Source organism: Heterodontus francisci, chromosome 26 (genome assembly GCF_036365525.1).
Source record: "Heterodontus francisci isolate sHetFra1 chromosome 26, sHetFra1.hap1, whole genome shotgun sequence".
Taxonomy (NCBI): Eukaryota; Metazoa; Chordata; class Chondrichthyes; order Heterodontiformes; family Heterodontidae; genus Heterodontus; species Heterodontus francisci.
The window spans coordinates 64,361,608-64,385,572 of NC_090396.1; the positions used below are offsets into that span (position 1 = coordinate 64,361,608).

Sequence of the window (23,965 nt, forward strand, 5' to 3'; positions counted from 1 at the left end):
GTAGTGGAGGGGCTGGGGGTTGCGGGGTCAATTCTGCATTTCTAGTGTGGTGTGGGGGAAGGGGTGACCTCCCCACATTGTGGGGGGAAATGTCAACTCGGCAATTTAAGTGTTTTCGGGCAGGGGGAATGGAGCGAGAATTTATTTGCGGTGTATTGGGGGAGGTCTGGGGTTCAATTCTGCAGTTTTTGCGGCAGGTCTGGCAGCCCTTTAAAAATGGCGCCAGCGGCTGCGCAGAGGCAGCTGACGCCATTCATGGCATCGCTGAGGCTGCCCCGCCAGGTGAATGCGGGGGTGGTGCAGCCAGCCCTGCATATTTAAATGATCCGCTGTGCGGCAATCCTGGGGTCCGGCTCCATGACAGAGGGAAAAGAAAATTCAGCCCATTGGCTCACTCTCTGCCTTGATTTTAAAATTCTCATCCTTGTTTCCAAATCAAGCCATAGACTTGCCCCTCCCTATCTCTGTAACCTACTCCAGCTCGACAACCCACCAAGGAGTCTGAGCTGTTCCAAATCTGGCTTCTTACACATCCTAATTTTAATCGCTCCACCATTGATGGCCGTGCCTTCTGCTGCCGAGGCCCTAAGCTCTGGAATTCCCTCCCTAAACCTTTCTCCTCTCAACCTCCCTTTCCGCCTTTGAGACACTGCTTAAAATCTGCCTCCTTGACCAAGCTTTTGGTCATCTGCCCTAATATCTCCTTATGTGGCCTGGTGTGAAATTTTGTTTGCTATTCCTCGGATGGTGATGGCAAACACGAGGGGACATAGCTTTAAGTTGAGGGGTGATAGATATAGGACAGATGTTAGAGGTAGTTTCTTTACTCAGAGAGTAGTAGGGGCGTGGAATGCCCTGCCTGCAGCAGTAATAGACTCGCCAACTTTAAGGGCATTTAAGTGGTCATTGGATAGACATATGGATGAAAATGGAATAGTGTAGGTCAGATGGTTTCACAGGTCGGTGCAACATCGAGGGCCGAAGGGCCTGTACTGCGCTGTAATGTTCTAATTCTAATTCTAATTGCTCCAATGAAGCACCTTGGGATGTCTTACTATGTTAAAGCTGCTTTATAAATGCAAGTTTCTGTTATTTTAATACATTTTTTTCTGCTTCAGGTAAATACATAGTACAGAAATGCTAGGCAATTCTCTTCATCGCATTCTAAGAAACCAATACAGAGTGCAGATAATTCCCAGACACACATGATGGGTTTGTCGTCTGCAAAGCTGCTTTAGAGAGATGCTGTGGTCTCAATGAACGTGGAATGTAATAACAGTCCAAAAATGTTAGGAATGGAGACTTGATTCCTTCCCTTAAGAGTTGCTTTGCCTTTCAGTTGCAATTCCAATCTATCCACAGCCATTTGCTTAGGCATATCTATCTATCAGTGGAACGATGGCTTTCCAATACTGGAAAAGAACTCTCATTCCACTAATTGGACCAAATCCGGTCAATTTTTAAGGTGCATTTACACTATAAGTGCAACTTGGTACAAAGGACCAATAGCTCCAGTTATAAAACAACTTCCAGTCATATAGCACCTTTAACATAGTAAAACGTCCCAAGGCACTTCACAGGAGTGTTATCAAACATAATTTGACACCGAGCCACGTATTAGGACAGATAACCAAAAGCTTAGCCAATGAGGAAGGTGTTAAAGAGCATCTGAAAGGAGGATAGGGAGGTGGAGAGGTTTAGAGAGGTAATTCCAGAGCTTTGGGCCTAGGCAGCTGAAGGCACCGCCACCAATGGTGGAGCAAAGGAAAGCGGAACTGGAGAAGCTCAATTCTCAGAAGGCTGTAGGGCTGGAGGAGGTTACAGCGACAGAGAGGGGTGAGGCCATGGTAGGCTTTGAACACAAGAATAAAGATCTTAAATTGCTGGATCAGGACCCAAGGTAGCAAGCACAGGGGCAATCGGTGGATGGGACCTGGTACAAGTTAGAATACAGGCTCCAGATGAGCTCAAGTTTAGGTAGTGTCAATGCAATCTAAATTCAGTGTTAGTGCCTAAACTGAGACTGGAACAAAACAAAGTGAGACGTCCTGGAAGAGGGAGTTCCACTCCATTTTGTTTCAGAATTAGGGTCAGGCCTGCGCACCTGATATATCCATCTCCACCTGCTCCATCAATCAACCAAATAGTATATCAGCATAAAGCCAAAACCACATTGCATTGAGATCAAGCTTGTAGTGTGAATATGTTGTTGTGAGTCTCACTCAGAGGTTGAGAATGCCCAATTTCAGGCAAATCTCCTTGACCACAGGTTCTAAGGGTGTAGCAGCTCAAAGGAAGCTTATTGCCAGTCGTGTCATACAGCTTGGCAAGAAACTGAATTACCAAACAGGTTTAATTTTAGATAAACTCTTTCACAGTCAATGTAAACACAGCCAGTTTTTGAAACCAGATCTAATAATCCATTCTGAAACTGATCTTGGAAAAGTTAAATAAGCAAACCAGTTATTTTATTTGCTTTAAATAGCTTTCTTTTCAGACTTTACGAGTAGCAAATAATAGCCTCTCCTCAGCAGCTTAATGATTCCTACTGCTTGTAATTGGGTTTGGACTTATGCCGTTGCATTTGCCTACAGAGGTTGTGTCTTTCCTGCATGTCAGTCGTGGCTCTGCCACAGTTGTAACTAACCAGGAATGTCTGAGTCTTATGTTCCTTGCATTGTTTGATATACAGCATTGTCAGTGAGAGGCCAACCAAAGCCCAAGGTAAACTGTTCATACAATGGACAACCAGCTACGTTAACCCATAAACAAAGCTCTGTCAAAGACCCCTGGAGGGTAGACAAGAGCTGCTTGTGCATCCTGGTTAGATTGTGATGTGAATTCATTGCCTGATGATGTATGCTGTTTGTTTCTAGTACTTGAGTCATTATTTTCTTCAGATGCAAATATCTATTATGAATCTACAGTTTGACTGCTTTTTCCTTCCTGAGCGACCTGGGTGTATATGTGCAAAAATCATTGAAGGTGGCAGGACAGGTTGAGACAGCGGTTAATAAAGCATATAGTATCCTAAGCTTTATTAATAGGGGCATAGAGTACAAGAGCAAGGAGGTTATGTTGAACTTGTATAAGACACTAGTTCGGCCTCAGCTGGAGTATTGCATCCAGTTCTGGGCACCACACTTTAAGAAAGATGGGAAGGGATCGGAGAGAGTGCAAAAAAGATTCACGAGAATGATTCAAGGGATGAGGAACTTACGATATGAAGATAAATTGGTGAAGTTGGGACTGTTTTCCTTGTAGAAGGGAAGGCTGAGAGGAGATTTGATAGAGGTATTCAAAATCATGAGGGGTCTGGACAGAGTAGATAGAGAGAAACTGTCCCCACTAGTGAAAGGATCGAGAACGAGAGGGCACAGATTTAAAGTAATTGACAAAAGAAGCAAAAGGGACATGAGGAAAAACTTTTTCACGCAGTGAGTGGTTAAGGTTTGGAATGCTCTGCCTGAGACTGTAGTGGAGGCAAGTTCAATCGAGGCATTCGAAAGGAAATTATGCTGTTATCTGTTACAAAACACTTATATGTTACGACCGAGGTGGGAGGAGTGCACTGTCTTTTCTAGTTCCACTTCTCCACAGGTCACAACATATATTTAAATGTTTACCCAGTAACCAATACGGTCAATCATATACTCTATTTTTTATCCCAGAATAAAATACACCAACCAGGTTTCTTTAATAGAAAACAGAATTATCAGTTTATGATTGAATAAGATTTAACCAGTAACAAAGCAAAGCATTAACACGCAGATTTAAATATGAAAATTCCCTTTTTAAATTCTCCAATTACACTAAGATACACACTGAAAGGAATACAGAAATTCTCTCTGCAAAGGTTTGTTACAAAAAAAAGACAGAAAAGACTACTTTGGCCAAATACGTGCTAATTCTTGATTTGAAAAAAAGATATGGAAGGATGTCTGTTGCCCTTTTTTGGTCTGGCGTCCGGGTATACGGAGACGGGTCACTAGGATCTTTTCAGAAGCAGTCCATCTGGCGATGTCAGGAATTATCCGAATAGGCTTTCCAGGGTTTTCTGCCAGCACACACTCGAATCACAGCATTTATTTTCAGCTTCACAGGAGCTTTGCAACACCAGGGATTTTAACTCTCCCAAACGGGGTCTTTGCAGGATTTCTTCAAAGAGGTAGAGAAGGAGGTGAGCCGGGTGGTTTCTTTTTCCTTAACAGGAAAATACCAACTGTCTTCAAACAATTCACACCCCAACTAAACTGAAAGTAATGTCCAAACCCCCAAACAGAGAGTTGACCTCCTGACCTCCATAAACCTTGACATGCGGCTTCTCTGTAACATTTTTCCCCAAGTCACCAAGGGTTCTGTTGTTTACTGAGCCCAAAGCACAGATGGTTTCCAGCACTGGCGGTTTTCAAACAACATCTCAGGTGTCCTTTCAGTGAACTCAGTAAAAAAAAATCCATGGAATCTTTTCAGTTTCAACACAAGTCCTCAAAAAAATATTAATAAAAGAAGCACTTTCGTAACATATCCGAAATGGAAGAAGGCGGGGGAGTGGCATTAGGCGAATTGCTCATTCGGAGAGCCAGTGCAGACACGATGAGCTGAAGCAATTCTGTGATTCTGATATCTTTAAGGCAAGCTCAAAGAGTTAAATCCAGTTTTTCAGCATAGTTACAGAACTCTTTTGAGATTGGTACCTTTCTTAAAAGAACTCATGTCTTAAGCTACATAATATGATTCACAAAAAATAAGCAATGGGCAAAAATTACTTAATTATTGTCACAAGGGGTATTATGAAATAAAACATTCACACTTTTAGTCATTCTGGAATGGGCTGCAATGTAGTGCAGCAAATGCAGAATCAGTTGGCATACTGAGAAAGAAATTGGTTTTACAGAATGTTGAGGGATGGTTGACCTGAAATCGTTCGGTGTGAGCACCAAACGTGGACCAAAGGTCTTGACGATAGTCACTGTTGTTTGGGCATGATACAGTGGATGGTGCTGGTGCTCTGGTGCTTCATCCATAGCTGTCCTTTATGTGAGACACTGGACATTGAACACTGGAGAGGCTATTCACAACCAATCCCACACCTGCCCACCAGGACCTACACATGCGGCCCTCAGACTATTGATTAGTGATCACGAACGAAACCCTGTCTGACCATTCTTTTCCCCTACCCCCAGCCTAAAACAATGCCTAGGCCCATTATAATATTGACTGCTGCTTTGGGTGAAATTGGCTCACTCAGCATAAGCCAGTGTGTGTGTGAAAACTATATAACCTTTGTCCTGCAAAGGCACATACCCTGTGCACATATCATTTTAAAATCATGAACCCTGACATGGATTCCCTGCATGTCCTGGACCTGAAGGCAGGCTTTGTATTAGAGTTTCAAAGAACTGTCAGCTGTGGCTCAGTGGATACTATTGTCACCGTTGAGTTAGAAAGTTGTGGGTTTGAGTCGCACTCCAGAGAGAGACTGGAGTATATAATCAAGGTTCTCACTCCAGTGCAGCACTGAGAGAGTGCTGCACTGTCAGAGCTGTCATCTTTTGGATGAGATGTTAAAACTGAGGCCCTGTTTGGTGGATATAAAAGATTCCATGGCACTATTTCGAAAAAGAGCAGGGAAGTTCTACCTGGTGTCCCCCGGACACTATTTATCCCTCAATCAACATCACTAAAAAGAATACATTATCTTATATAGGGTTTTGGTGAGACCACATCTGGAATACTGTGTGCAGTTTTGGTCTCCATGTTTAAGAAAGGATATACTTGCATTGGAGGCAGTGCAGCGAAGATTCACTAGATTGGTCCCTGGGATGAGGGGGTTGTCCTATGATGAGAGGCTGAGTAAATTGGAGTTTAGAAGAATGAGAGGCAGTCTCATTGAAACATACAAAATTCTGAAGGGGCTGGATAGGGTAGACACTAAGAGATTGTTTCCGCTGGTCGAGGAATCTAAAACACGGGGGCACAGTCTCAGCATAAGGGATCGATTATTTAGGACTGAGATGAGGAGAAATTACTTCACTCAAAGGGTTGTGAATCTTTGGAATTCTCTACCCCAGAGGGTTGTGGATGCTCCATCATTGAATATATTTAAGGCTGGGATAGATGGATTTTTGGTCTGTCAGGGATTAAGGGGTATGGCAGGTGTGGAAAGTGGAATTGAAGCCTAAGATCAGCCATGAGCGTATTGAATGGTGGAGCAGGTTTGATAGGCCATATGGTCTACTCCTGCTCATGTTTCTTGTGATCATTATCACACATTACAGTTTGTGGGATCTTGCTGTGCACAAATTGGCTGCCGTGTTTCCTACGCTGTAGAGATTCCACTTCAAAAGTACTTCATTGGCTGTAAAGTGCTTTGGGGTATCCTGAGGTCATGAAAAGTGCCATATAAATACAAGTTCTCTTTACTAGTCAAGTTAAAGGTATCTTTGAAGAAGAAGATGTAATTTAAATTCTGTGAGTAGCTTCCCAGATGAGTGTGTTGTTGAAAAATGCTGTGACAATAATACTAGCAAGGATCAGTGCTCTGGTGTCTGTGGATTAGCTACTGGATGCATTTCGCCCTTTTTCCCCACGATTGATGAGCAAACGGGGATTTATTTAAAATACATATTTGTGATAGAAGATTTGCTTGAATTTCAAAGATAAAACATCCTTCTAATCCAGGAACTTTCTCATATTCTTCTATTTTTTATTCATTATGCACGCTGCACTGGAAGCGGTGAAAGGGAGCAACATCACGAGAGTTTGCTTTATATATCATTGGAGATTGTGTTTTCCTAAGTTTTGTCAAGAAAAGTTAGAACCATTGGTCTATTCTGAAACTGTCCACCTAGGTTTGTCTGTAGTGTAAACTTGATGATTCAAGTATCTTGCCTATATTTTTGTTCTGTATCTTATTTTATCCCAAATAAGTCTGGAAAAGTAGTTTAGCTTCTATAAAATGGACCGACAATGTAATATTTTTCTCAGTGGTAGCACAGTAGTAGTGACTCCCGCCTTTCAGTCAGAAAGTTGTAGGATCAAGTCCCAGTCCAAAGACTTGAACACAAAATTCCTGTCTGACACTCCAGTGCAGTGCTGAGGGCATGCTGCACTGACGGAAATGCCTTCTTTCAGAGGAGTTGCGAAAACTGAGGCCCCGTCTGCCCTCTCAGGTGAACATAAAAGATCCCATGGCTCTATTTTGAAGGAGAGTAAGGGAGCTCACCCGGTGATTTGGCCAATATTGATACCTCAACATCACTTAAAACAGATTATCTGGTCTTTGACAGCTACGTTTCCTACATTACAACAATGACCACACTTCAAAAGTACTTCATTGGCTGTAAAGCACGGTGGGACATACTGAGGTTGTGAAAGGCGGTATATAAATGCAAGCTCTGCTTTCTTTTTATGCTCCAAGAGTGAAAGGGGTGCTTTCAGTTAATTGAGTGTTTGAGCCAATGGATGTCGGCTCAAAGTTTCACATAAAAAGGAACAAGGATTGACTTGAAGTCTAGGCAGCAGCCCCACAATAGCACCATATTACAGGAGGGCGTGGCCAGCAAAGCCTCACAGTCAATGGTGAGCTCCACAGTTATAAAAAAGTCCAGAACATCCCAAAGCGATTCACAGCCAATGAGATGCTTTTTGAAATGTGGTCGCTGTTGTAATGCAGGAAACACAGAAGCCAATTTGTGCACAGCAAGCTCCCACAAACAAGAATGTGATAATGACCAGATAATCTGTTTTTGTGATGTTGATTGAGGGATAAATATTGGCCGGGACACTAGGATAACTCCCCTGCTCTTCTTCGAAATAGTGCCAGGGAATCTTTTGCATCCACCTGAGAGGGCAAACAGGGCCTTGATTTGATGTCATTTTGGAAAGGCTGCACCTCCAACAGTGCAGCACTCCCTCAGTACTGCACTGGAGCGGGACTTAAGACCTGGAGTGAGACCTAAACCCACAATCTTCTGACTCAGAGAGGAGGGTGCTACAAGCTGGGCCACAGCTGACAGACAGAAGGGCATGTCTTTCCAGTTGTACCAAAATTTATTAGTGCAGAAATAAATCAAAGCTGTTCCTCTCCCAAATGTCCCAGCCTTCTCAAGAAAACAGAACTGTGGTTTCTTTCAAAGTTCTCTAAAAAGGTAAGTCACAGATATAGGTGGTGTCTCGTGTCTTGCATTCGAATCACAAGTTTCTATGATTAAGTTTCTTTGAAAATATCTTGAAGTTAATTACAAGGTGTAGATTTAACACGTACCACAGGTCAGTTCAGCTTTTAGAATTTTAACCGAGACAAATAAGGTTAAAATCGGATAATAAACATTATTTGTGTATTTTTGAAATGTGTTAAATTTGGAAAGTGCAGACAGGATTCCTGTGGGGAGATAGAGGGAGAATGTTTACTGTTTAAAATCAGAGAGGGGAATTTCATAATATTTCTTAAATCATGTTGAGCTAAAAATCGTTCCGTGCCATTATTCAACTGGGGGGGGGGTGCGGGGGTGGGAGGGTCACGATTCATGAACTGTCTGTGTCGGATTTGTTGGAGATAGGCAGCATGCAAACTTGATGCTGCAACCTCATTTACTTGATTATAGCAGAGGGCTGAGCATCTGCCGTGCTGCTAGCTGCCTCTGCGCTCAGCAGGGAGCCGTGCAGCGTGTGTTAATTGCACGTGGTGCAGCTAGCCTTTATTTTTTAAAGGCAGCCTGTCCCTATTAAAGGGAATCTGCACTGAATTACAGGAGGCTGCTATTGAATACTATTTCTGCAATTCCAAGCAAGGGCAAAGAGAGGGCTTCAGGGCCACAGATGGGGCAGTTGAGGCCTTAGTGGTGGAGATCGAAAGGAGGAGAGATGCAATGGTTTGATACGGGGCCTGGAGGTCCTCGAGGATTACCCTCAGAAGGGATTGGGAGCAGGTGGCCAGGGAGGTTAATTCCTGGAGTCTGGCCCTGAGGACCTGGCAGCAGTGCCACAAGAGGTCTAATGACCTCACCTGGGTGGTCAAGTTCAGTGTTTGCATCTTCTAATGACATGTCCTACTCACCACACCACCAGCCTCTCACACTGCTCAATGCACCTGAGCCCCATCACTCACCCAGCAGCTCTCCCTGGCACTCAGGACTCACACATAAAATCCAGATACTCCACCTCACATTCCATTGACGCCAGCCTCACACCCATCTCTCCCTGCCTCCACATACCTCCAGCTATTCAGCTGTGGCAGGCACATCGCACAAGCACAATGCAACACCATCACTGACATTCTGCCCTCTCTTGCAGGACAATAGAAGGGAGCAGAGCAGAAACAGTGAGGGACAAGGATGCCTCCTGAACCCTGATGGTTGTCTGCATCATGGGGCCAGCTGTGAGAGAGTCTGTGGCATCCGGTGTGGCTGAGAACATTGAGGATGATGGTATGTTTGTGCTTTATGCACCTCCTCAACTCCCAGATCAGTCTCACCCTACTATCTGGCATGATGAGGAAGCTGCAGCTGGTGTGACCATGGACTTCTTGTTTTCCACCCCATGCCCCTTCCCTCATCCCAACCTTCCCTCTTTTGCTTTTATGCTTTCAGACAGCCAAGAACTGTCGCCTGCCCAGTCACAGCAGCCCCGGGAATAGGAGAGAGAGCAACAGCACAGCACTGATGAAGAGGCCTCCTCACTTGATCTGACACTCACAGCCACTGGCTCAGATACTGGCACTGCACGTTCCTCAGGGATTCGTATAGAGCCGGGATCAGCATGTGGTGAGTCACTGGGCACGAATGGGCTGCAGTCAAGCCAGGGATAAAGGATGGTTCATGCGCCAGCTCACCGGAGGGCAAAGTCTCAGAGGAATTCTGCTACAGGGAACTCAGATGAGGAACTTGATGGGGCAATATACAGGAGAACAATGATGGGCATGCATACCGAGATGCTGGGTACATTGGCTGGCCTGCCTCCTGTCACTATCACGGAGCAGTTTCCAAAGAAGGCCTTGTGCAGAGCTTGCCCTCTCTACAATCTGTGCCCCATCTCCCTGTTGTGTTGCAGACCCAGAGACAGTACAACTGCAGCCCCCACACCAGTTGCAGTTTTGTAAAGACAGGTCTAGGGCGGCACAGTGGCGCAGTGGTTAGCACCGCAGCCTCACAGCTCCAGTGACCCGGGTTCAATTCTGGGTACTGCCTGTACAAGTTCTCCCTGTGACCGTGTGGGCTTTTGCCGGGTGCTCTGATTTCCTCCCACAGCCAAAGACTTGCAGGTTGATAGGTAAATTGGCCATTATAAATTGCCCCTAGTATAGGTAGGTGGTAGGAATATGGGATTAGTGTAGGATTAGTACAAATGGGTGGTTGATGGTTGGCACAGACTCGGTGGGCCGAAGGGCCTGTTTCAGTGCTGTATCTCTAAATAAAAAAATAAAAAATAAAAAAATCGTCTGCCTTCCTTGTGAGGATGCAGCAACCTTCCAAATCCAGGAATGCAACACAACACCTCCATAAACACTCCCCAGTTCTTCCAGACAATTTGCAATAGCAGAAGTTATTCAAAATTAGCTTACCTGCAGGTTACCTGGCCCTTTAAGTAACGCTACTGCTGGGCACCTCTTGCAACTGAATGTTTGTTCTTTACTGAGTGGCAAGTAAATTCGTTCAATGGGCCTGCGAAGTACAAATTTGGCATTTGTGCGTCACATCAGCGGGTAGGGCTGTGTGACACCAGGATAGAACATGCTCAGGATGTTGGTGTAGTGTGCAGGCTGTGCCGGAAGCAACTGGCTGAGCAGTGTGCAGCCCCCAAGAGGATGATCGGCTTCTTCAGAGGCGTTACAGATCCGAATTTTGCGTTTGTTGATTCTATTTGAAAGAAAAGAAAATCAAAATCATCGATAAAATAATCTGATGACAAGTGCTCAGCTATAATGTACTTGTGTTGTTGAAGAATATGGGCACTTGAAGATACTTACCTTCAAATGACGGAGCTTCAGATGAACCAACCTCTCACTGGGAGCCTCATCTGCCCATGAGGTGAACACATAGGATCTCATTGCTCAATTTGAAGAATAGCTGGGTGTTCTCCTGATGTCTTGGCTGTAATCAACACCACTAAAAAAAAATTAACTGGTCATTTATCTCATTGTTGTTGGTGAGACCGTTCTTGCCGCCCACGAACTGGCTGACATGTTTGCCTGCAACAGCAGTGACTAAACTTGGAAAATTGTAATTTACTGGCTCGAAAGACATCCTGAGAACTTTAAAGTTGCTTTATAAATGCAAGACTTTTGTTTTCTTTCTTATGACATGAATCACACTTTAAATTTTCAGCTATTGCCTATTGGAAAGAGGGCGTAGTATCACTAATACTGCTGCAGCGTGTGCTGATAAGAACAAACTAATTTGAGGGTGTTTAATGACAGCAGAAAGGTAAATATGAAGATTCCCTCTATTCCAGCTGATTATGTACACAGAAAACTGTCAGAGTGCATATCATACCAGCCACCACGAGGCAATTTGTAGAATGAATACAAATTAACAGCACCAAAATACAATTACTTTTAGAAAGTAGCAGATTTTGGCTGTGTGGTTTAGAAGGAGAGACGTCAAACCAAGCCCCATCTAGCTGTTCAGGTGAATGTAAAACATCCACTGGCATTATCTGAGGAAGAGCAGGGGAGTTCCCCCTGTGCCCTGGCCGACATTCTTCCCTGTGCACCACCAGAACAGATTAACTGATCATTTCACATTGAGTCATAGACTCATTTATGGCACAGAAAGAGGCCACTCAGTCCATCGAGTCCATACCAGCTCTCCACTGGGCTATTCAGTGAGTCCCATTCCCGTGCTTGATCCCTGTAGCCCTGAAAATCTATTTCTTTCAAGTGGCCATCCAATCCTGGACCACTGTGTGGTCACACCAGGGGAGAGGGTTCTTTGTCACCTGAGACTCAAATGGGATGGAATTTACCTTTAAAATGTAGCTCTCCAGAGAGAGAGGGGAGATCAGCCAAAGGCCACAGAAAGCCAGTTCCAGCCAAAGGATGTGAGATACAGCTAGGCAGAAGAACCCTGCTGAATAACAACTTGAACAACCGCTGCAGCAGAGAAACTGCAACGTGACTTTGAGTCTCTCCATCTATGAAAGTAAACCAGATTCACACCACCAACTTTGGGCTGGGTTTTAACCACAGGAGACTACAACACTTCAGCAACTCCCAGACAAGGAACATTCAGACCTGCAACACTGTTGTAAAACTTCCACTCGAAAGAAACTCTGAAGGCTCTTTAAGCAACAGAAATCTGCCACTGTTTGTTGCACTCTGCCACATTTGCCTATAAAATAACACCAACTACACTTCAGGAGCACTTCCCTGGCTACGAAGCTCTTTGCAACCGCCCCAAAATCATGAAAAGCACAGTATAAATGCCAGTTCTTTCTTCCTCTACCTCACTGTGTTAAAATTTGAGAGATTAGCAGAAGCTGTATAATTCACTTCTGATGTGAGTTCCAGATCCTCGAATTTTTTCAACCCCAAGCATTTAACTGTTTTGGCTGAGGCAGAAATTGTTGATATTCAAGATTAGATCGGATAGGTGTATGAAGGAAAAGGGGACAAAGATATATCAAAACAAGGCAGTTAACGTGTTTAAGACTGCTTGGTCTCATGGAGGGCAAATGTCAACGTGGTTGGTTCAAATGGTCTGAATCCCTATTGTAACTTCTGAGTAAGTCTCTGTGTCAACAGACAGCTGATGGTCTAAAGCTGGACAACTTGGCAATATCACAACTTTAATGCTGCATTGACATTAAATGTCACAAAGGTAGTAATTCACATTTTTAACTTGCGCAAAATGCTTTAATAACTCTCACTTCTGTGGTGGTGGTGTATGCTCTCAGTGTGAAACAGCATCAGTGGTAGCACCCTCTGATGCAATGTTCAAAGAGCACCAAGGGCACTGCTCTCCACATCCACAAGAGGGCAGGGATAGATAACTCTTCATCCCACTATACCCAGCAGTTTGAACAAAGCCCTAGGATGCAGTTAGTCAGGAGAATGCCATTCACAAAATACAGATTTCCGTCTCGCTTTTCTCACTTCACCCCGAGTGTGCAAGATAAGGGAAGGTGTGATCAAAAGGAGGAAGAAAATAAATTAAAATGAGTGGCAGGCTAAAGACAAACTTTATGTTGGCAGGGTAGATGCTGGGAAGCTGCTTCCCCTGGCTGAGCAGTCAACGAGGGACATGGTCTCAGAGTAAGGGGTTGGCCATTTAGGACCGAGATCAGGAGAAATTTCTTCACTCAGAGGGTTGGGAATCTTTGGAATTCTCTATCCTATGGAGCTGTGGATGCTCAGTCGATGAGTATATTCAAGACTGGGGTTGGACTCTAAGTGAATCAAGGGATGTGGGGATCAGGTGGGAAAGAGGAGTTTAGGTGGAAGATCGTGTTGAATGGCGGAACAGACTTGAGGAGCCGAGTGAACTACTCCTGCTTCTACTTCTTACATTGTGTTCTTATTTATTATAGTCCCTGTAGAACTTACCACTATCCAGCTTCTACAAAAAAACTGAAGATAAACTTGTTTAAGATACATCAACCAGCAGTGCAATTAAAAATAAACTTACAAAAATAAAATTCATTAGACCTTGCTAAGAATGGTTCCACCTCATTCCTGAAGAGCTGAGTGTTTTCAAGAATGATCCAACATTTATTGATACCGGTCACCAAATGTTGTCATTCTAATTTGACAATTTTCTTAGAAAGATACAGTACAGAAGGAGGCCATTCAACCCATTGTGCCTCTGCTGCTCTTTGAAATGCTATCCAAATAATCCCACTCTCCTGCTCCTTCCCCATAGCCCTGCAAATTTTGCCTTTCCAATTATTTATCCAATTCCTTCTTGAAAGTTACAATTGAATCTGCTTCCAGCACCCTTTCAGGCAGCACCATTCAGATCACAACAAATATCCAGCCCCAAGCACCATAATATATAAAATAGATGATTGTATTAAGTCCCAGTTTCAAATATCAAGCACATATAACTTACACTAATTAAATTTGAATTCAAATTGTTAAATGGGCCCAAGTCAAATGGTGAAGAATTAATCTAGACACAGATCCTTTTCTTGATATAAAAAAAGAAATGCTGGAAATACTCAGCAGGTCTGGCAGCATCTGTGGAGAGAGAAGCAGAGTTAACGTTTCAGGTCAGTGACCCTTCTTCAGAACTGACAAATATTAGAAATGTAAAAGGTTTTAAGCAAGTAAAGCGGGGGTGGGGCAAGAGATAACAAAAGAGAAGGTGTTGATAGGACAAGGTCACGGAGAAGGTTATGGAACAAAGGCAAACGGTATGTTAATGGTGTGATGAAAGACAAAGCGTTAGTACAGAGAGGGTGTCAATTGACAGTAAAACGAACAGTCCTGGCCCCAAGCACAAACATGAAAAAAAAACAGAGGGTAGGCACAGTAGAAACAAACTAAACAAATTAAAATAAAATAAATAAATTTATTCATGTTGAACCATGTGATCCATATAGATCTGATATTGTAACATGTGACCCATACTGAATAATTATGGCTAGACATGTTGTCTGTGGTGAATGTTAGTTATTTTGGCAGTAGTCAGACTTTTAGCACTTTCAATCGGCATTCCTCACACTGAATTAAATCTAGGTATAATGATTTCAGTATGCAACAATTAAATACTAAGTAAACTACTAACAAAGGAGCCGGTCAGACTACAATGTGCTAAGATGCCATTTTCCACATGTTGTTTTGTACAGTACAAAATATATTTGAAATCGGACTAAACATTTCCTATGGTGTTGGAGATTTGCTCAGTCACAAATCTGAGTTTGCATATCTATCACACATTCAAATCATTGAACGTGTCTCAATAATCCAATTCAAAATGCTTTGTAAAGTTCCAATTCATACGCTATCAATGTGAAAGTGCATTATAAATGTGTCAACATTTACCAGCTGTACCGGTTACACTTGTAAGTGATGTGGTGGTCAGTATTTACAGTGCTAAATGTCTGTCATGTAAAGGCCTGCTCGGTCCGACCCGAGCCCAACCCCGCCCGAGTCCTTTCATTTTTTCTCGCGCCCTACCCGACCCGAACCGACCACTGGAATGAAGTTGATTACATTAAAGAGGTTGTGCTGTACCTTGGATGGAATCGCTCACTGCAGACTAGTGCGGAGTGTTTCCCGCCTTGACATCCTGGCTGTCACTGTGTCCGACCCAACCCGAGCCCGAATGCCGGACCCGGAAGGGCGACCCGACCCGCACCCGATACGTGTCGTCGGGTCCCGTCGGGTTCGAGTCGGGTAGCCATGCTCTACTGTCATGTAACAGCTCCAGTTAGATCTGGAGCTAGATCTTTCTTTGTCAATTCAGCTTGTGTGTCAGCCTGCAGCTGCATCACAAAACCACTAGAAGGTAACACAGAATGTCAGCTTGAGGTCCAAAGATCAGCCTAACGTGAACTTTAATGAATCTTCCCAATAAGTGCTGCTCTTGCAACAAATTGCACTGCAAGAAAGCTGCACAGACTCGATGAGCTAAATGGTCTCCCTCTGTGCTGTACTGTTCTATGATTCTAACCTTGATGCAGATCTTTTATTCAAGTTGTTTCCTATCATTCAGCATGAGTTCTGCAGCCACCTCCAACTTCGACTGAGGGTCTCTACTCAGCTGCTCATTGGTTAACCCTCCATCACTGGTCAGCTGTTACCTCTCGCATCCAACCCTAAAACAAAAAATAGACTTGCATTTATATAGCCCTTTCACATCCTCAGGATGTCTCAAAGTGCTGTGCAGACAATTAAGCACTTTTAAGTTGTTGTAATGTAGGAAAAGTGGGAGCCAATATGTGCACAGCAAGATCCCACAAACAGCAATGAGATAAATGACCAGTTCAATCGGCTGGAACCCACAACCTTCTGAGTCAGAGACCAATAAGCCATGGCTAACAGTGCAAGACAGTGCATGCACATCCACAAGACCCTTATTCTAACTACACAGAACAATAACAAACCTTTTCAATATTCCTGACTGGCTTAAAAGAGGACTTGGTGTACTGGTTCTTCAGAGTGATCTTGTCTCACTCTGTTGTGCAGTACTTGCCACGCCTGCTCTCTGTCTCTGATTTCTGTCAGTCAAAAAGGAGTATATATATCTTGTGGCAAAATCCCTGTGTTCAAATGGTCCTGCAGGCCTTCAGCTAGGCAACGTGCCCCTTTATTCGGCCTTTCCGATTCCAGTTATGGCTGTGTCTCAGAACCTTTCACCTTTTGCCTTCCAGTCTCATAGTTGACATCTGTGGCAGCCAATGAAGCATCAGTGTGTCATCAAAATTACTTTCTATTTATGTAAGTGGTTCAAGAATGGTTAAAGTCAAAATACTGCAGATGCTGGAAATCTGAAATTTAAACTGATACAGCAAACGTTGGAAATGCTCAGCAGGTCTGGCAGCATCTGTGGAGAGGGGGCTGCCTGACCGGCTGAGTATTTGCAGTATTTTCTGCTTAGATGTTTCAGTTTATATGTTCAAGAAAGGTAGTTTTGTGTACTGGAGCTCCTGACAGTTGGCTTCTATTACCATATCGAGGGGCTTGTCATCTCCCATTATATTTGAATTCTGGCTCATTCTTACTAATGATAAGCACTTCATAACACTTTTCCAATGTAAACAGATTGGAGTAAACTTCATCAGAGTCTCATGTGGAGCCCGTCAAACTAACTAAAGATAAGTGAAGTCTCAGGTATAATCACATGAGTGGTTTCATGCTGGTTACTGTCCCTGCACTGGAGATACGTGAGATCGAGAAGTGACTATGCTGACAGGCAAACTTGATACTTCCCTAATATTTCGTGATATTCTGACTCATCCAATAGAGGTATCTATTGAACATGAAGAGTTGAATTTTTTTCTCAGCTACATCCGTCCTCTGGCTTGAAAGGAACTGATTTTTGTTTTTTTTGGACACTTGGGAAGTTTGTGCAAGGGACACGGAGGGTGAGGTGAGAAACCTCAGGTTGAAAAAGTGGCTGAAAGTATTCAGAAGCAGGACTTCATTGAGTGTCCAGTCTGAAGTTGTTTTTCTGATTGAGAGTGTCTTGGCAGATGGTCAGCATCAGATATCAAAGCGTTCATGTCTTCATACGTCACTCACTGGATACCAGTCACTGTGCGCAAGCTTGCAAGCGCTGACTGAGAGCGAGGGTTCCTATTAACTGTTATGAATTACAGTGGAATTATTTTCAACATTAAGCAATATCATCCTGTAGGCCTAAGCAATGTTAGAACATAAGAATTAGGAGCAGAAGTAGGCCATATGGCCCCTTGAATCTGCTCTGCTGATTAAATCAATATTTCCCATTTGGCATATAGGGTTTTCATGACAAGCTCTTCTCCAGTGGTGCCAGGAGTTGAGTGGGCTGCCCTTCTCTTCATGATTGCAATTTTGTTGCCAGATCACTTTTGACCAGCAGTTTCAAACCAAAAACACGGAAACAAGAGAGAAGTGAGACTAGGATTTGGTAGCAATTCAGCAAATATTTTCATCAGAGGAAGAGAAAAAGACTTCCATTTAACTAGAGTGGAACCAACTGTAACAGCGCAGATACTTCAAAAAATTGCCCTTTATGATTGCTGGAAAACCAGAAAGACTGGGGAGAATTTACATGTACCAACGAGCAGTTCACAAATTCTCCACAACCTAACCACCCACCAGTAATCTTGCTACATAAAGAGACAGCTAACTGTGCTTAAATTCCTCTGTACAACTGACAGACATAATAGCAGCTTCTGAGAGAGAAGCAGACAGGGAACGCAGTCCCTGACACTTTGCTGGTGGCATTCAGTGTGAATCTTCGAACTGATATAAATTGCGACGGTCCAGCTGATACAGCTCTTGAGCTCTTGGCATAACTGTGGAGCTTTGGTTGAACCCAAGCAGCTGTTGTGCTGCTTGTAGACAGGTGGAATACTATGTAGGACATTATGGTTCCCAAGCTGCCAGGGCCATTCAAATGTCAAAGATGCTTAATGTAGGAAGCAATGTTCAATAGATGTTGTTGATAGAAAAACTCCAGGCAACTTTTCCTCAAGAGATTAATGAGTTGGGTTACAACTTATCACAGAGCAGATTGTTGAGTGCTCTGTGCAAGAAAAAGGTTTATCAGGTTAAATGGCCATTTGTTTCTCCAACCTTTTTTACGTTGTTGGGATTGACAACCTGGTTATATTCCTCCATGCTTGGGGAGTGTGGATTCTGGTGTTGTGTAGGCATCCTCATCAGACCAGGCAAGTGGAACTAATTGGATTGCTCTTCAAAGAGCTGGCACAAACTCAATGGGCCCAATGGCCTCTTTCTGTGCTTTCCTATTCTATGAATTCTGTTGATCACCATAGCTATAGACCAGAGAGTTTAGACACGGACTGTCTGTAGCCTGACAAATCTGTTTATAATATTCCAACAAAGGAGGAAGGTAAGCTTCATAGAAGACCTAAGCTACTCAAGTAGACCTAAGGTATTCCATTCTTTTGAATATGATAACCATGGAGCTGACTGCTTATGATGGAAGAGAGTGTACAACCATTTTAGAACAAAGGTTAGTGGATAATACCACAGTCATTTTTTTACTGACTTTATCCCTTGGTGGTATGTGTGGAATGGACTGGCAAGGGATACAATTAATTTGCTGACACATTCAGCCCAAAAAGAGAGCTGGGCAAGTAGCTGGAGAAAAAATTGGTGGAAGAGTATGAGAGGTATCATGGAATATGGAATTCTGTAGACACTGAGACCAGCCAGATAGACTGCAGTGGTCTTGTCTGTTCTCATAAAAACAAACTTGCATTCATATTGGTGCCTTTCATGGGTTGTCTCAAAGTGCTGCACAGTGAATGAACTATTTTGCTGTGATGGGACTGTTGTTATCTCAGCTAATATAGTAGCCGACTTGTAAAGGGTCAGGTGCAATGCTGACTGAGAGGAATGATCAGTTCAACTATTTTAGTGATGTGATTGAAGGAGGAATGTTGGTCAGGGCATGGGTGCCCCTGCTCTTCAGTTAATGCCAAGAGGTCTTTTACATCTACATACATAACTTCTCATCCCATGGATGTTCCTATACACATCACACAGAGCAAAACGTATCAATCACTGTCCAATTCTCTTTATATTCAACTAGCGAGTTGGTTGCTGCTCATGAGGTTGCTGTCATTGAACCGGGTCATGTTTTCAGACTGGACTTACCCCAGCAATTGCAGCAGAAAATTTATTGCCTATAGTACTACCTGTCCCCTCGATAAAGTGTGTTTTCACCACATGTGTAATTCCAGTATTTAAATGCAGTCATGTTTGTTGCATGGACTTTGCATTCAGTAAGGCACATCTCTTAACAGCTGAACCAGGAGGAAAAAAATGGTTTGTCAGCAGTAGGGACAACACCTTGAGCCACCCTTTCCATCTCTCTGCAGCATTTACGAGCTATCACTGGAGCTCTGCGTGACAATATTGTTGTTTCATTATCAACATGAAACATTTAAACTGGTAGCAGTAGGAACCTGACACTAGGATACGCTAAAGGAGAAGATCCTAGCCTCTGCTTATTACAAGAGATCCATTGGAGACCAAAATCAAGGACAAAAAAAAGATAAGATAGTCAGTAATAAATCCAATTGAGAATTCACTTCTTTACCCAGAGAGTAGTTGGAATGTGGAACTCACTACCACAAGGACTATTTGAGGCAAATAGCATAGAAACATTTAAGATGAAGCTAGATAAGCAAATAGAGGAAAGGAATAGAAAGTTATGCTAATAGGGCTAGCTGAGTTGGGTGGGGGGAGAGAAGAGGCTTGTATGGAGCATAAACACCAGCACAGATCAGATGGGCTGAATGGCCCATTTTGTTGCAGTAAATTCTGTTATTCTATGTAAGACAGGAGGTATACACCAGTAAGTGAAAATGCAAAAAATCTGCATCTTCCAGTGATCAAATACCAACACAAAACATGCCAAAGTGGTTGTCATAAGATTGTTTTAATTCAATTACAAAAAACATGCGATTAGGAGACAGTATTTACAATTTATAAAGAAACATATTTAGCTCTCTGCCTGCATAACACTTATAAATATGATTTACATAATAAAATAAATATGTAAAATTACCAACTTAGCACGGGTTTTAGTTTGTTAAAAAATACACAGCATTATAGTTTGCATCAGTTTTGACCATAGAATTTCCTGCTTGAATTGCGCTGTCCTGTTTTACACTGTTAACTGAAGGGTAAAGGAATCCGTTTCTCGGTTTTATCTTCTTGTTCTATGATCCCATTTATGAAGACCGTCAGCTGCTTAGAAAGACCTGCAGTGTTTCTGTCATGTTTCATTTATCAATCCAGTGCTTTCCACCACTTTGAATTTTATTTGTGTCCTTGCAGGTTTTGTTGTGAGAAGGTTGTGAGGTCCCGTTAGAAAAGCCTGCCTGCTCCTCCACTGTGTGTGGACGTTATCTATTTTTTTCCCTCATTCAAAGTCTCGTCAGTCCTGGTGTGCAGATATTTTAGCTGCCGCTGCTCAGCATCCCGAGTAGTTTGCTAACCTCCATGCCTTGCTGCTGGGCCATCTTCTGTATATCAAAACCCATGTGCATTAGGAACTGTATAACAGTCATCTCCTGACCTGTGTACTGGTCTCTGATGGTGGGACAGGTAGGGTTACAGTGCGGCCAGTGACAGCCATCAGTCAGATGGATGGGGCAGCCCTTCGGAGAATTCTTGCCATTTTTATTACCATCTTGGAGACTCCGGTCCCAACAGTGCAGTGCCCGAGGTAGGGAGATCCCTTTTACTTGAAGATTCAACCAGTAGCTGGAAATGGAACGTGAAAAGTAATGTTACCCTTGGAAGGAAACAATTAAATATTTCCCATCAACAACTTTAAGTGATACTTCCACCCTCCCATCACATTTCTATTTTATCAATGCTGAGCATGCCACTCCTCTCAGGAACAAATATATTCTCCTCAGAGACTCAGAGCTGAATTTTACCAACCCCTTGATGTCAGGGGTCATGGCTGGGGGTGGGGTGGGGGGGGGGTGGCCCCGTAAAATACTTGCGGGAGCGGCTGGCCACGACTCCCGACGCAGAGAAGGCCCCGCTGCATTTTACCAGCAACAGCAAGGCCTCGGTGCAGCCTCCATTTAAAATATTAATCTTAATTAAAATCATCGTTAATTAACTGACCTGGTCCCGGTTGCAACTCGTGTGCCTTTGGAACTCCGTACGGAGCTCCGAGGTGAGACACTGGTGGGGAAAGGGGAGGAGTGAAATGATCAGGGCTGGGTGTGGGGGAGCGGGGAAAACCTTTCCTATTGGTTGCGGGGTTGTTGGGAAGAGGGCGAGGCTCAAATGCTCTGAAGGTGGGGGGGTTAAAGTTCATTATTTTACAAATTGCTTTTTAGGTGGGAATTGGTTCTTTTATTAATTGATATCTCAGTGGGGGGGTTGGAAAGGTGATTGGAAGTGTTGCTGCATCTGGGCACTGGCACCTTTAAAAGTTTTAATTTACCTGAAGGGCTTGAAGCCCTTTAAAAATGGCACAGACGCCTGTGCAGTGGCGCCTGATGCCGTTGCCGGAGATGCAGCGACTGCCCCCTCTAAGTCATTGGGGGCAGCTGCTCCACCCCCTCCAATTTAAATGCACCCCCATGTGAAATATCGCCAAGTTCAAAGCACACCACCGCGATGTGCAGTGTGCTAATAAAATTCAACCCATAGAATTACTACAATCGAATTACAGCATAGAAGCAGGTCATTCGGCATAACTGATCTCTGCTGGTATTATGCACCACAAGCCTCCTCCCAATATAACTTTATCTCACCCCATCAGCATAACTTTCTATTCCTTTATCCCTAATGCGGCTTCCCTTATTGTGTAGTCTGCCGCTCTAAAAATCAACCTTTTCCCAGATCGCAAAATGATGAACTCCGCTCTTTCAGTGATGTCTTTTTCTTGCAATCTGCAAACTCAGTATCCCCCCGTAACCATGAATTCCTCCTTTATCTCAATTTCCCTCCTACCATCTCCAACTTTGTAACTGTCTTGCACTATATAGAGTCTGGCTCTTCAACCAGGTTTCACATTTTTTTTTATGTACACAGTATTATACTGTTTTCAGGATGGATCAAATTCCCCATAAATCTTAAAGGATTTCTTGCTTGCTCCATTTTTGAATCAGCATGGCTCAGTTGGTAGCACTCTCACCTAATTCAGAAACCTGTAGGTTTAAGTTCCATTGCATAACTGATCCTGTGATGCAGACTGATGGATCAGTGCAGCACTGAGAGAGTGCTGAATTGTTGCTGGTTCACCTTTCAAGTCAGCTGTTAAACCAAGACTTGTTCAGGTGAATGTTACAGATTCCATGGCGCTGTTTGCTAAGTTTCCTACCAGTGTCCTAGCCACTATTCTTCCCTGAACCAGCACAACCAAAAATCAGATTAAACTCATTCATTACATTCTACTATTCCTTACACCCTGCTGTATACACATAGGCTGTTCCATTGCCCACATAATAACAGTGATGGCATTTCAGGAAGTAATTGTTGTGAAGCACTTTGGGATATTCTGAGAATTTGTAACACTGCTATATCAATACAAATAATGCTCATCTTAAACCAGCCATTCCCAGAGTGGATCATTTAAATTTTTTTTTCAAAGAAACTAGCAGATCTCCTGTGGATTATGCTCACAGCTAGTCTTGGGTCTGGGAGATCATTGTGGTCCAGCTGCTTATCTGGCCTGTGCCTCAAGATCAAGCCAATAGTTACAGCCAGTTGTAAATGCTGAAAGGATTCAGAGGGTAGTTGAACGGTTTGGGAATTTTAAGCTCAACGACTGGACTTCCTTTTTTTTTTAACGTTGATCATTTTGCACCTCTGACATCCGGACCGCAAGGGCTCGTGCGTTACATCTGGATAATGAAGGAGTGTGTGACATCTGGATAGCAAGGGATGATGTGTGACATCTGGATAATTAAGGAATGTGTGTGACATCTGGATTGTGAGGGCTAACGTTTGATGTTAAGTTGAGGGGAGGTGAAGATGAAAATTAGACCGGCAAAGGGAGAATGAGAATAGAATAGCAATCAACATAAAAGGGAACACAAAAATTTTCTACCAGCATGTAAATAGCAAGCGAGTAGTAAGATGTGAAGTGGGGCCAATTAGGACAAAGAGGGTAATATATGCTTAGAGGCACCGGGCAAGGCTAATATACTTAAGTATATTAGCATCAGTGTTCACTAAGGAAATGGAAACTGATAAAATATCAGTGTAAGTGGAGAAAATAGAGGCAATTGTTAGGATAAAAATTGAGGTGGGGGGGGGGGGGCGGGTGGAGGTTACTAAAAAGACAGGCTATGCTAAGGGTAGATAAGTCACCTGGTCCGGATGGCTTCCATCCCAGGCTGCTAAGGGAAGTGGGGATGGAGATAGTGGAAGGGCTTGTCATAACCTTCCGATCTTCCATGGATACAAGGGAGGTGCCAGAGGATTGGAGAGGGGCAAATGTGACACTCATTCAAAAAAGGGTGTAAGGACATTGTAGCGACTACATGCCAGTTAGTTTAGCATCAGAGGTGGATAAGGTTTTAGAAACAATAATGAGGGGGGAAAAAAAATCAGACACTTGAAGTTTGAGTTAATTAAGGAAAGCCAGTATAGATTTGTAAAAGGCAGACCATGCTTGACTAATTGAATTTTTTGATGAAGTAAGAGAAGGTTGATGAAGGGAATGCAGTGGATGCTGTTTATATCGATTTTAAGAAAGCATTTGATAAGGTGCCACAGAAAAGGCTGGTTAACAAAATTGAGGTTCATGGAATAGGAGGGTCAATGTCCAATTGGCTTATGAATAGAAACCAGTGAGTCGTAGTAAAT

The 23,965-nt window shown here is 43.3% G+C and overlaps 1 protein-coding gene across 1 annotated transcript in view; it reads right to left on the minus strand.

The window, feature by feature from the left end:
• Positions 1–20,586: 20,586 nt before the first annotated feature.
• Positions 20,587–23,965, minus strand: part of notum1a (notum, palmitoleoyl-protein carboxylesterase a) — a 47,851-nt gene continuing 44,472 nt past the window's right edge. Inside the window, exon 12 of the mRNA XM_068058716.1 lies at positions 20,587–20,893. Coding sequence (XP_067914817.1) covers positions 20,587–20,893 — 307 coding nt within the window. The remainder of the gene's footprint in view (positions 20,894–23,965) is intronic.